At 36.2% G+C, this 13,813-nt stretch overlaps 1 protein-coding gene across 3 annotated transcripts in view; it reads left to right on the forward strand.

Moving 5' to 3' along the window:
* Positions 1-1,687: 1,687 nt before the first annotated feature.
* The window catches only part of nf1a (neurofibromin 1a), a 100,229-nt gene continuing 88,103 nt past the window's right edge, over positions 1,688-13,813 (forward strand). For 2 of the 3 annotated variants that reach the window (XM_077208125.1, XM_077208127.1), the window contains exons 1-2: positions 1,688-1,993; positions 12,510-12,653. In XM_077208125.1, the coding sequence (XP_077064240.1) occupies positions 1,934-1,993; positions 12,510-12,653 (204 nt within the window). In that variant the 5' untranslated portion in view covers positions 1,688-1,933. The remainder of the gene's footprint in view (positions 1,994-12,509; positions 12,654-13,813) is intronic. The other variant, XM_077208126.1, reaches the window with a different exon arrangement.

The raw sequence follows: 13,813 nt of genomic DNA on the forward strand, positions 1-13,813 counted from the left end.
CATTTCCAGGCTATTTACGACAGTTATTTTCTGGCTTTCATTTACACAGTTGAACTTTTTAAAATTAATTTAACTGACTCTTTTATCCAGTGGCGGACAGAGTACACAGCTGCATTACTTGAGTAAAAGTACATATACCCCTTGCTAAATTTTACTCAAGTACAAGTAAAAGTACTACAGTCAGATGTCTACTTAAGTAAAAGTACTGAACTTGTTTTTAAAAGTACTTGAGTATCAAGAGTACATTTTCTAACAATTGCATTACTACTGCCACAGTGCTTACATTTATGTACAGAAACGTCCTACATGGAGTTATGAAAAATGTTAACTTAAATACCTTGGAGAATGTAAAAGGAATTGAAAGTAAAATCAGGTCATTTTCATCTTTTTACCATGTTGCTTTATTTAACATTTCTCACTTGCCCACAAGGCAATAGCACAATGGCAACGCTCTGACAAACCTCTGTTAGAGTTTTAATGGATTTTTTGCACCCACATTTGAACCTGTTTCGTCCACGGAGTTGACTTTGGCGGAAAGCTGAAGGTGATTGCTGATAGGCTGTTTCAATCAGTGGTGCCTGCACAATCTAATCACGTTTAAGAGGGAAACAACAAATTAAGGGTTTCTGAGATTTTTCTTTTTTCCTTGTTTTTTTTTTTAGAAGTAGTAACGGGTACTCACGGTTATGGATAGAAATGTAGTGGAGTAAAGAGTACAATATTTGCCTCTCAAATGTACTTTACTCATGTGAGTAAAGTCATGAGTACTCCCCAAAAATGATACCAAAGAAATAGAACAAGAGATTCATCTTACGTAAAGAGGCTATAAAACGAGAAGTGCTATAGCAATACAAAGTTGCAGGCATCGTTCAGAATAATTAAGGAATATTGAAATAAAATAGATTTTCTGTTATTTCATTTAATGGTCTGTCTCTTTTTTGCCTAAATGAAAAAGTAGCCTATTCTGATTCTTGAAAATTAATTTACATAGGCCTATAGCATTGATCATTGTTTTTAAAACCACGTACATGTTTAAAAGTTTTAAAATGTCGAAACTCCTCCAAGATGGTTTATCATTGTAATTATTAATAATGAATATGAAAAGGCTTTGGTTTATTATGTCAAGAAAAACACACATGAATTTTTATTTTATGTGATTGAATCAGAATACCCTCTTTGTTATGTTTGAATAATGAACACAGCACAAAAGTAGGTAGCCTATACTTTCTTTTAGTGAGTATCATACATAACTTCACATTTAGGAAAAGAAAAAACGAAAAAGAAAAAAAAAATGTTTACTTCATTTACCAGAAATGCCAAACTCTATTAGTTGGTAAGTTACTGTAGACATACAGACAGACAGACAGACAGACAATGATAGATAGACAGACAGACAGAAAGAAGATATATATAGACAGACAGACGTAGATAGATAGATAGATAGATAGATAGATAGATAGATAGATAGATAGATAGATAGATAGATAGACAGACAGATAGATAGATAGATAGATAGATAGATAGATAGATAGATAGATAGATAGATAGATAGATAGATAGATAGATAGATAGATAGATAGATAGATAGATAGATCACGAGTAAAACCACATCACAACATGCTCATTCCTCTTGTAATGGTCCAGTTCTTCAGTAGCATTTCTGCGCATGCGCAGCCACCCAGACTGAAACCAGGGAGAGAGATGAGGATTCAAACTTCCGGTGGTGTGTCATGGCGGCGTGGTGGAGTATGCTTGAAGTGAAAAACTAAACCAAACCCCCCTCCTCCCTCCACCTCCTCCTTTATTCTCCTCCTTGATTATTTTGCGGAGCGGTTTAGGGGGTATTTGGTGCACCCGGGGCGATTCGGGAGCAGGAATCGGGATCGCAAAAGTGATTGATAGGAGACATAGCGGCGCGCGCATCCGCCTGAGCATGGCGGCGCACAAGCCCGTGGAATGGGTTCAGGCCATCATTAATAGATTCGACGAACAGGTAAAGAAAACATTGTTGGGGGATTTGACATTTCGAGGCCAAAAAGCGAGCATGCAAACGATGAAATGCTTGGTGCTTATGTATGTATACGCGTTGTTTGTGTTCAAGATGTGAGGTTGGAAGTTTTGGGCTTGCACTGGCCAAATACAATACGTGAATGTCTTGATTCAGGCCTGATGTGTTGCATTTGGCAGCAAAAGCCAAATATTGGGTAGTAGGGTCGTGATTGATTTGATGAATGTTCAGCTGAGTGGAGCTGAATTAGTCGCTCGCGCGCACTGGCTAAATATAAACAAAAGGAATCAGACTCCCTCCGTGCTTGTTGACATACAGAGAGATGAGATTGCATAGAGCAGCCTTACAGGAACCCACAGTCCTGTTCACACAAACATGTTAAATCAAACTTGAACAAAATAATCATGTCATTTTAACAATGCTTTGTTTTTGAAAGTTGTCAGAAACTTTAACACGGTGTTGAACGCATTTTATCAGCCTGAAGTGGCAATGACAGCACAGGGTTTTTGACAGGTACTTGAGCATAAGTAATATATGATGGATTTAATATGATTGTCTGTCTGTGGATTCTCTGCTACATAGAACCTTAAAGGTGCACTTTTTTTCTTTCTCTTTTATGCTAATAAAAAAGTTGGACAACTAATGAAATGAACAGCAGTTTTTAAAAACAAAGCCTTTATAATGATGCACACTACTGGCATGAGTTGAAGGCTCCAGTCAAATCAGTCTTCTAGACAAAATACTTTTTTCTACTATTGGGATAATTAAAAGAAATAAAAAAACATAATAAAAATGCCTTTATTAAATGTCAGCGCATGCATTCCTCTGACTTTGCTCCAAGTACATTTCTTAAAAGCAAATTTTTTATTATTACTTGAAGTCAATATTATATTAATGAGATAAAAGGCCATTAAAAATTCTTAAAAAGAGTACACTTTCATGATTTCACTTCTTAAAGGGGCATTCGGAAACTATTTCAGCTTAATAAAACCGTTTAGAAATCATTTGGATGGTTTAATAACCTGTTTTGGTGAGAATGGTCACTTTCCTCGCTCCCCCCAACGTTCCTAGGCGGAAAACCAACCTTGCAACATGAGGATTAACGTCCCGGTATATTCGAAATAGGAAGTCTCCTGAGAAGCGAGAAACACAAACTGCTTTACGGCAATTCGACATAAACACACACGCCGCCCTCAATGTGTATGATGTATTACCCACCTCGGTAGACATAGCTCCACACAATAAAGTTGGCCGGCTCCGATAATAACAAATGCACATGAGCAGCGGAAGAAAGGGGGAGGAGGGTGCCGCAAGTGAGTTTATTTTTACGACATTGTTGTGAAATATACGCCTCACAGCTGTAGGGGGAGCTCGCTGAGAAAACATGCGACAACAAAAGTGAAAATCAGCGAAGAAATAGCCAGAGTTGCCGAATGCCCCTTTAACACACTTAGAGTGCACATCTAATCATGTACAATTAAAGTATATTTGAAATCTTAGTTTTAATAATCTTTTGTCACGCTTTAAAGCACACTTAGTTTGATGTGTTGACCAACACACTTAAATACATGTAAAGTACTCAATTCTAACTAGTGTTATTCAATTATACATTTAAAGTAAATGTATTTTAAATATACTAAATTGCAATGTCATCATTACTAATGTGTAGGCCTAATACAAATGTATTTAAATGCGTGAGTCATGACATACAGTAGATATAACGTTAAATTTTAGTTTATCAAAAAAATTTGTTTGTATTTCAACGACAATGTAAGTAATTTTTAATCAAATGCCAATAACATATATCTAATTAAATGCAAATAACAATCATTTTATTGTCCAAAAACATTGCATTCACTTTGCACGTAAGTATCATTTAAAGTACATTATTTCCATAAGTACTCTTTTTGAAAGTAGACCCCCCCCCCCCAAGGGTGTTCTTGTTATTCTCAAGTTTAAAGGCTTTTCACAGGGTTTGGCTTCTCATGCTGCAGATTAGGGGCTCATAACAGTTTAATGAAAGTGTAAAAAGGAGTTTAGCCTGTTTTATAGCTAAGCCAGTGTAGTTCATTTTAAATTAGAGAGCTTAAGGCACTTGTTTGGTGGAAGCGTAATGCGCTCCTCTGGATGTTCTCATGATTTGAATGGTCAACACAATTGCAATTACAACCAGATTATAAATTGCAGGATTCCTGAATGGAAACTACCAGATAACACAAGGATCGATTGTTTAAACTGATCATCAGTGATGTGTGGCCTTTTCTTGCTTGCAATAGGCAAGTTCTCACTGGTGGTTATTGCCTTGTCAGCAGCTGTATGAATGCAAAGAGCACCTTGAAACAATGACCTCACAGATGCCATTGCATGGTCATGGAAAACTAATCTGTCCTCTCTCTGGGGAAAGCTCTGAGTCAGGAATGAGAGGTTGATGTGGCATTGTGTTCTACATAGATTTTTTGAAAAGCTTTTACCTGAATGAAGATGACACTTGTTTGGATATATTTTTTCTTGGATGATAATTTAATTTAAGAGAAAGTTTTAATGTGATTTTGTTGGGTAGTTTCTGTAAATTTGTTTTTCTCATAAAATATGTAAAGGTCCACTAAAGTGCCTTGAGAAATGTGCAGCATTATTCAATGTGTTGACGTAAATTCTACTGAAACAGACAGACAGGACGTGACATATCAAACAGCCCCTCCCCTTTTTTAAAATAGCCATTAGAGTTTCATTTATATCACCGCTCGTCCAGAAGCCATTGAGTTCAGTAAAGCCTTAGTTTCCTCCTTATCTCTAACCGTCTCTCCTCCTAATATCACCCATATCACTTTAAAATACAGCATTCTGTGCAGAATTCAAATGGATCCGATATGTTTTCTGGTATGCGGCGACTTGCGCATTAGATCCACTCTGCTATCATGTCTCTGGACCGGAGCAGACTGTTTGTGTGACACTAACGTCAAACCAGACTTCATTCTCCCCAATGGAAAGCATATGTGACCCTGCCTGTGAAAACCCAGCTAAAGTCTTTTTTTTTTTTTTATTCACCGTTTTCTACATAAAATCATCCTACATAATGTAAAGAACATTCTGTGAAAATATAACCTTGATACCTTTAATATTGACTGAGTAAGGCTATGCCAAAGATTTGCTGAATTTCGGCCTCAGAAAATCATGTTTTTGAGAGATTCCAATTTAAAAAAAAAGCTTATTTTTAAGAAGTTCCTGAAGAAAAGAAGTTCCTGAACTGAATGATGCAAGAATCAGCAGGTGTTGTTGCGCCGAAAAATAAACCCAGAGACGGTTGAAATGTATAGAAAGCCCACATCCGTTTTTTGTTTTTTTTTGCACAAAAGTATAACGTAGTGTCAATAAAATCATTAATTTTAGTATTTAGGCCTATGTTATAAATGAAAATGTGAGTATTGCATCTCAAAACCCTTGGTATAATTTATCATTTACAGCAATAAACACACATGACCTATTTTTATGGCTATGACTACTTTGACGCTCTTTACTCATAATTAGATTCTGCAACTTTAGCCGGGGGTTCACAGGCGGGGGCACATATTTACTCTTTATAAATCATTCCCGATCCCCTGTATAGAAATGTGGAATTTTCTATGTGCCATTCACCATGTAGAAAATAGTAAAAGTTTGAACAGTTGACTGATTTTAGCCACAGCTTCAGCGTCTATTTATTGTGTAGGGGGCGGGATGCTTTAGATTCTAGAGAGTATATGATTGGACAGAAAATCTGATGAAAAGCTGCAGAGTGATGTTGACAAAATCATTGATCCATATTGGCAGAAGTGAGAGACTAAGTTTTAAATGCTTCTATCTTCTAAATGCAAATTTTGTCATTGTTTTGGAGCACACTAGCTTATTGATAACAGTAAGGCTAACATATTCATACTAAAATTAAAAAAAAAAATCAATTTTGATTTCATGGGGACTTTAAAGGTATAAAGATTTGTCATCATGTACTCACCTAACCTTCATTTTGTTCCAAACCTGTATGACTTGAATGAAATAAGGAATGAAAGACAATGAGGTCCAATACTGTTTTGATCCCATCCCATTGTTCTTAAGAATGTGTTCTTTTGTTTGTGTTTTGCAGAAGAAAGTAAGTCATACAGGTTTGGAACGACATGAGGGTGATAAATGAGAATATTTTTACATTTGGGTGAACTATCCTTTTAACATTCAAGTAGATTTGGTCATATTGTAGCAATATCCATGAAAAAGACTAAATGATAAAACATAGGTGCAAATTTTCCTGCAGTTTTGAAAAGATAAGCCAAGAAGACCTTTTCAACTGATGTGACGGGTAGTGGTCGACCGATATATCGCCACGGCCGATATATCGGCCGATATTTGGCTTTTTTAAAATATCGGCATCAGCCGATAAGTTTTTCTGATTGGCCGATGTGGAAGCGTTGGAACCCTGTGTTTGAAATTATTTTGACGGCGCTGCAGACTTTTATTTTGACGGGCGGCGCTGAGAACACCAGCACCTGAGAAGAGAACGGCAGCGCTTGAATCTGATCACACAGCGCTCACTCACACTCTCCGTCTCTCTGTCAGTCATATCTAATACTTTGTTAGACAGAACCGGTGGCTACCGAACTGGTAATCAAAGAAAGTAAATGGTATGCGAAAAAGTAATGCATTTGCTTTTATATTATTTGTAGCTGAAAAGGAAAACAATCAGGCTAAAATACTTTCTCATTGACCGTCAACATTCAGCAAATGCGCATCTACATCATTTAAACAAATCTCTGAATATCTAATAAACATTTAATTTCACAAAGCTTGCAGATTGAATCGAATCCAGCTGTCATATCTTGTGAAGTGTGCATTTGTAGTCTGCATAAACGTGTTCTTGCGAGTGACGGTCCGTGCGAAGTGAGTGAGTGCGAACAGAAGATCAGCTTCACAGGAGACGCGATCGAAAAACTTTAAATCTTTAATTTTAAAATATGCTGTGCTATATCTAGTTGCCCACTGTGTCATATTCATGTCGTTTTCACTGTGTGCTGTACGTAAAATTAACGTTACCTTGTCGAAAGTCAAAGTTAAAAAAAAATATTATCAGTGCGCATGAAACTACCAGATTACTGAGTGTTCTGTTACAGTGTTTACTTCCCTTTTATCCACATATTCATATATTTTTAAATAATTACTTTATTTGTGAAAAATACTGTAATAGGATTGCAGATTCAAGAAGTTGCCATCTAGTATGGGGCCTAAGCATGTTTATTTTCAATATTTTTAAATATTTATTAAATTTATCTAATTTATTAAATATTGATTTATATAAATATAAAGTGTGTGTGTGCATATATATATATGTGATATATAAATATAAATCGGCTTTATATCGGCCATTGGCCACCCTGCTCTCTAAGATATCGGCATCGGCCATCAAAAAACCCATATCGGTCGACCACTAGTGACGGGTGAAAAGTCATATTTTTCTTGAATAGTGGCCCATGAAAGTTTCATTAAACTGTAATCTTAAAGTCGATTTATCTGATAATATTTTTAATTGTCTTTGTGTTTTCTGTTCATATACCGTCCACTCTCCATAGCACACATGAGCACGTCCTGCTCTGCCAAAGTGCACATAAGGGAAGCGACCCTGACCCTGACTTTTCTGGAATTTTAAACCATTCCTGGGAAACAAAGTGTTCACTGTCCATCAGCATCCTTTATTAAAATGGATGTCAATAGGGCTGGGCTATGCGTGCTGTGAAGAGTGCGTGTATTTTATGCGTGTACAGACAGTGTGTGCGCTGGGTTCTTCTCCGGTCTTGAGACTTTCATTTCCAGCCACGCGCTTTTCTCTTAGGGCCACACAGTAGTGGGCCGGAAAGAAGGAGGGAACTTCAGGGTTTCTCAGAGTTTTTCTGACATGCCGCCTGTCCCGCTGGCCATTGCATTTGTCAAACCACTTAAAACAGTGCAACCAATAGTTCCTTGCTGCCTTGCACCACAAATATAGGCCTAGGCCTGCTTACCTAAAGCAGATTAACAGCTACGATTTGTTGAAATATCAGATTTGAAAAAGGTTTAATCTTGCTTGGACTACTTTGACACATTTGTGTGTTGCTTAAGAAAACAGACTATTCTCGGTTAGTCTGCTAAATATGTACTAGTTAAGTTGGCACTGTTGGTGGTGTGTATATCTACTGTTTATTTGCTGTGGGTTTTGTTGGTGATGAATTTATTTTATTGCTGTTTGGGGTAGGGGTGGAACGGTACACAGAAGTCACGGTTCGGTTCATACCTCGGTTCAGACATCACGGTTCAGTACGAGTTCGGTACAATGGAGGGAAAAGCAAAACAAAAATGCAGAAGGCAATTATTTTTATTTTATTATTTTTTACACCCAGTTCTTGCGTCTAAATTAGTTGCTTACATTAACAAAATGAGCCAACAATAGCAGACATAAGCCCTTTAAATAAAAATAAATGGCCATGTTTTATAAAAAGGTTCACAAAACTAAATAAAAATGTTTAGAAAATATGTAAGATAACGTTAATTTAGTTATAGGTTACGTTCTCATATCCATTTTTTTTCTAATGTCACAAGGAATAGTCTGGTTTACTGCTTTGCACAATTCTTTAGTAGTGTGGTTTGGGTGTCCTAAAGTGTTAGTAGAGTACTAAAGTACTAAAATAAACATTCACGAGTGTACCTTCCTTCTCACGCTGATTCCTGATGGTTTAGAGGACAATTACACCGAGTCGAACACTGTCGTTTCAAAGAATAGTATACCGGCGAGCGTGAAGTATAAATGCCTCGTCCATTTGGGAAGGCGCGCGCGCGGTCAGCGGAGGCTTGCGCTGCGGAGGCAGGCTAAAGGAAACAAACTTAGCAGGGCAACAGATTAGGTGTCCCTAAAGGACCCGCGTATCTAACAGTAGTTCCGCATTACATTAATTAATTTGCACGCGAGTTTTATTTATTTTTATACCGCGTATTCTCCGTGTTAATTCATGCACCGAAAAGTGACGCCCGTACCGATTCGGTTCAATACGTATACATGTACCGTTCCACCCCTATTTAGGGGTTAGAAAGACAATTTTTGGAAAAAGTCTTATATGCTGCTTACCCAGCCTTCATGTAGGCCTATTTTATCAAAAATATAGTAAAACAGTAATATTATGAAATATGATTAAAATTAAAATAAAAACAGTTTTATATTTGAATAAATTTTAAAATGTAATTTTTTCCTGTGATGCAAAGCTGGATTTTCAGCATTATTACTCCAGTCTTCAGTGTCACATGACCCTTCAGATATCATTCTAATATGCTAATTGGATGTTCACGAAACATTTCTCATTATTATCAATGTTGAAAACAGTGGTATTTCTGCTTAAAGGTTTAGTTCACTCAAAAAAAAAAAAATTCTGTCATTAATTACTCAACCTCATGACATTCCAAACACGCAAGACCTTCGTTCATCTTCAAAACATAAATGAAGATATTTTTGATTAAATCCGAGAGCTTTCTGACCACCCATAGACTGCAGCATTATTACCACTTTCAAGACCCAGAAAGGTAGTGAAGAAGACATGGTTAAAATTGTCCATGTGACTACAGTGGTCCAACCTTAATTTTATGAAACGTCGAGAATACTTTTTTGTGCGCAAAAATTGTGTGCAGATGGATTTTAATGGGAACTTTTTCTTTCCTTTTCATCTCATCATTGGATACAATGTACTGGAAAGATTTGAAATGATGGTGAGAAGAGGACAGGCAGGGCCAGGACAAGTTGCAAACCTGGTTCAAACTTGTTTTGCCAAGAAAACACCACAGATCAATATATCAGAGCAGTTAGTTGGCGTTTGTGAGATGTTCGCGAGCTGTATAACTTCTAGCACAGTCAAAGTTCTTTTGATCCAGAGAAGAGCCATAGTACTCGGAAACAGTGAAGACCAATTCCTCATCAGGGAATGCTTAGAGGGGGGAGAGGCCCCCACCCCCTCACTCCACATACGCTTCATTAAGACGGCCAGACCATGTGTGCTTTCAAACCTCCCACTGCACAGACTTTAACTGCTTGTGTGTGTTGGAGAGAACAAGAGCAGATGTGCTGGCCTGCAGGTGTGCGGCACAGGACGGAAGTCTGGAGAGCTGGAGGCGCTTTGTTTTAACACCTAAAGTTTGGGAATTTAGACTCAGAATGGGTGGGTTGGCGCTTTAAGGGTTTGGAAGTTCTCTCAGGGGTGGGTGTGTCAAATTTAAGACTGTGCGACCTCTCGCTCTGCAGTCTGTGCGTCCCACATGTTACAAGCTGTTCTCCACCCAGTGCTCCCAATAAAGCCATAACAGTGCCTTTGAAAGCCTGGGCCACAGGAACCCGACATTCACACCTGTTAAACAGACCCTCCATCATCTAGCTCTAGCTTCCTTTGATAAGACTGTAAATACAGTGGTTATATTTGTGCTTTTGATTGTTGTTGTTTTTTTCAGTGACTTTAATAGATAGTCATTTGTATTTGTAGATTTTGAAAAAATATGATTTTTTTAATAAGAAATCAATGCTTTTATTCGGCAAGTACCCATTAAATTGATCAAAAGTGACTAAAACCTTTATCATGTTAAAAAAATCTATTTCAATTAGGCATGTGCCGGTATCAAATTTTCATGCTGCGATTAATTGATCGAGCTTTTATCACGGTATACGGTATTATCACGATATTTTAATTGCACAAGAGAAACAGACGGATTGGGGGTATCTAAAAAAAAACTTGCATCACAATGTGTAATTGTGATTGTCAAAACATTAATTTTATTTTTTAGTGACAACATGTTATAATGTTTACATGGTTACTGAGGCTACTGTTTGTATTATTGCTTAACACAATTTTCATGATTTCAATTAAATTCTTGGATTTAATTTCAATCTTGATTCAATATTGACTCATTTGGATAAATATTAGGTAGGCTACAGTAGATAGCCTGCATTTAAATGTTTCTCAAGAAAAAATATATCTCACATAATGCTGTAAACATACAGAGAGAAATTAAATATAATGCATACAATATAAATATAATAATAATATAAATATAAAAATGTAATATGCCGTAATTTTCATTATAATAACAATTATATAATGACAAGTAAACATATATTAAAATAATATAGTGCACATATTTAGCAAAATACTCCTCTCTATAGCTATTTTCTTATAGTCAACTAACATTAAATGGCTTTCCTGAGGTAAATGTAACGTTCTGTGACATAATTGTTCTCCTGCAGTGTTATTGACCTCTTTCCGTGGTTGAAAATACTGATTGATCGAAAGTACGTACCTTTCGGTGGGTTGTACTGTATCTTTAATAAAAAGTAAAAGATGATCGGTTTACTTGATCTGAGGCGCGCGATCTGTCACGTCACATTTACAAGCACCAAAACAGTATTTATTGTCTGAATTTCGTTATAAAACCTGAGAGCTGATATTTTTTTCATATCAAAAGTAACCTGCTCTGTCTAGTCTGTCGGTGTCAGTGTCCTCTTTGCTCCGCGATTTTTCTCTGCGTGAGAAAATGGATGTCTGGCGCGAGACCGTGTGAAAGTGTCAATTGCGTGAGTCTCAAGCTGCTGAATGCGTGAGAGTTGGCAGCCATGCGGGGGATAAATAGTCAGCAGCGTTCCTCCTTCCGCCGTGCTTCTTCTCCATGTGAGGATTGTTTACATTAGACTAGAGTGCGCACTGCATGCACACAGTGCTTATACATGTGATGTGGGGATTGTTTACATCAAAGTGCACATGTGTTTTGCGCAGCATATACGCATTGTTTTTTAAGCGGTTGATGGAAAATAAGCTGATGCGCGTTCTAAAAATCTAAATTCGGATCTATTATTTTTCACGGTATTTCGAAGTCCCCGCGATAACAATATCGTGCATATTCATTACCGCGATTTATCGCATTACCGAATACCGGCACATGTCTAATTTCAATAAATGAATTTGAACTTTCCATTCATCAAAGATACAGAAACCAAATATTCCAGTAATCAAAGAAACATACAGTTTCCACAAAAGTATTAAGCAGCACTGGTAATAATAATAAATGTTTCTTGAGCAGCAAATCAGCGTAGTATAGCCTAATGATTTCTTAAGCATCATGTGACACTAAAGTAATAAATAAATAAATTGCATTTTCAAATTTGTAATTATTTTAAATTGTAATAAAATTACTATAACTGTTTTAATAGATTTTTGAGCACATCAATCCAGTCTTTGTGAGCATAAGAGAATTCTTTCAAAGACATTTAAAAAAATCTTGTCAACCCCAGTCATTTCTGTGCTAATGTATAAATCAGCATTTTCTACTGCCCTGCTCTCTGGTCTAGATATCAGGATCACACATTGAAAAACCTATAAGCAGTTGACCGTTAGTCAAGGCTATGATAGCATTTTTTGGATGCTTTTGAAAGTTTGTTGGTTTTAATCGCTTTCTTTTTCTGTCTGTCTCTCGTTCACAGCTCCCTATTAAAACAGGACAGCAGAGCACCCACACCAAAGTGAGCACAGAGCACAACAAAGAATGTTTGATCAACATCTCCAAGTACAAATTTGCCCTCGTCATCAACGGCTTGACCAACATCCTCAAAAATGTGAACAACATGGTAAGTCCACTAGGGTTGGGTATCACAGTGTACAATACGATACACGATTAGGGTTGCCACCTTCAGTGAGGCAAAATAAGGGACACCTATACACGAGATAAATAATTAATTAATTAAATGAAATAGATTAAAATGTTTCAAGGGCATGGAACTGATTATTTCAACTTGACAACTTGACAGCACAACAATAAACCACGAGAAAACATGAGATCAAGTATGTGAGCTTGCAACATAACACATTTTATATTATTATTTTACATTTGATTATTTTATTTATTTAAAAAAAAACTTTTCAGTATATGTTAGGGATTACTGAACCAGTAATCATGTTTTTGACAATTCTGCATGGATGGGATATTTTAATTTTTTTTAAATGTATTTACTACTTAAATTGTTTTTGAATTTGATTTTGAAATTATTATGTAATTATTTGTTTCATTTTTATTTAAATAATGTTTAATTTACATAAATTGTGTATTACAGATAGGATCATCATTTATTATGCATATATATGATTCATATTTAATAATAAATTAATAAATAACATTAATTATAATGTATTAATGAATCTTTTTAATAACATTAACAAATATAATAGTTACCTGTCTACTAGGGGTGCTCCGAGCAGGATTTTTGGGGCCGATCACCGATCCCCGAATACTGGAAGCTGTATCACCCGATACAGGGTCTATTGGAAGCCTTCTATTTATCATCTAGCATTATTTATTAAACTATATTTAACAACAATGTACATTAAGTATTACAATTAAGAGAAGACAACGTATCATGAATTGACAACTGTGTATTTATTTGCAAGCAATATGTCCAGAACTTAGCAGCCTGTGCTTGGTTATTGGGAACACCTTAGGGCTTGACAAATACAACTTTCCTGTAGAATATAAAATAAAAAAATAAAAGACAGAACATCTGAGTCTTTAAATTTAGCTTTAGACTACTTTAAACTAAAAACTGCAACAAAAAAGGCTATAGCCTAGTCAAAATATTGTTTTGAGTCAGTCAGCAATCAGTTTTACTAATACACTTAAAGGACCACAGGTGGTAAAGTGCACAGCAACAAAAATACAAATAACTAACAACTTCCATATCTGTATCTATTTATAACTTTGCTTTTTTTCTGGGATGCTCAGTCAGATTTTGTG

Source organism: Siphateles boraxobius, unplaced genomic scaffold (genome assembly GCF_051911475.1).
Source record: "Siphateles boraxobius isolate OS27281-9 unplaced genomic scaffold, OSU_SipBor_1 6, whole genome shotgun sequence".
NCBI lineage: Eukaryota > Metazoa > Chordata > Actinopteri > Cypriniformes > Leuciscidae > Siphateles > Siphateles boraxobius.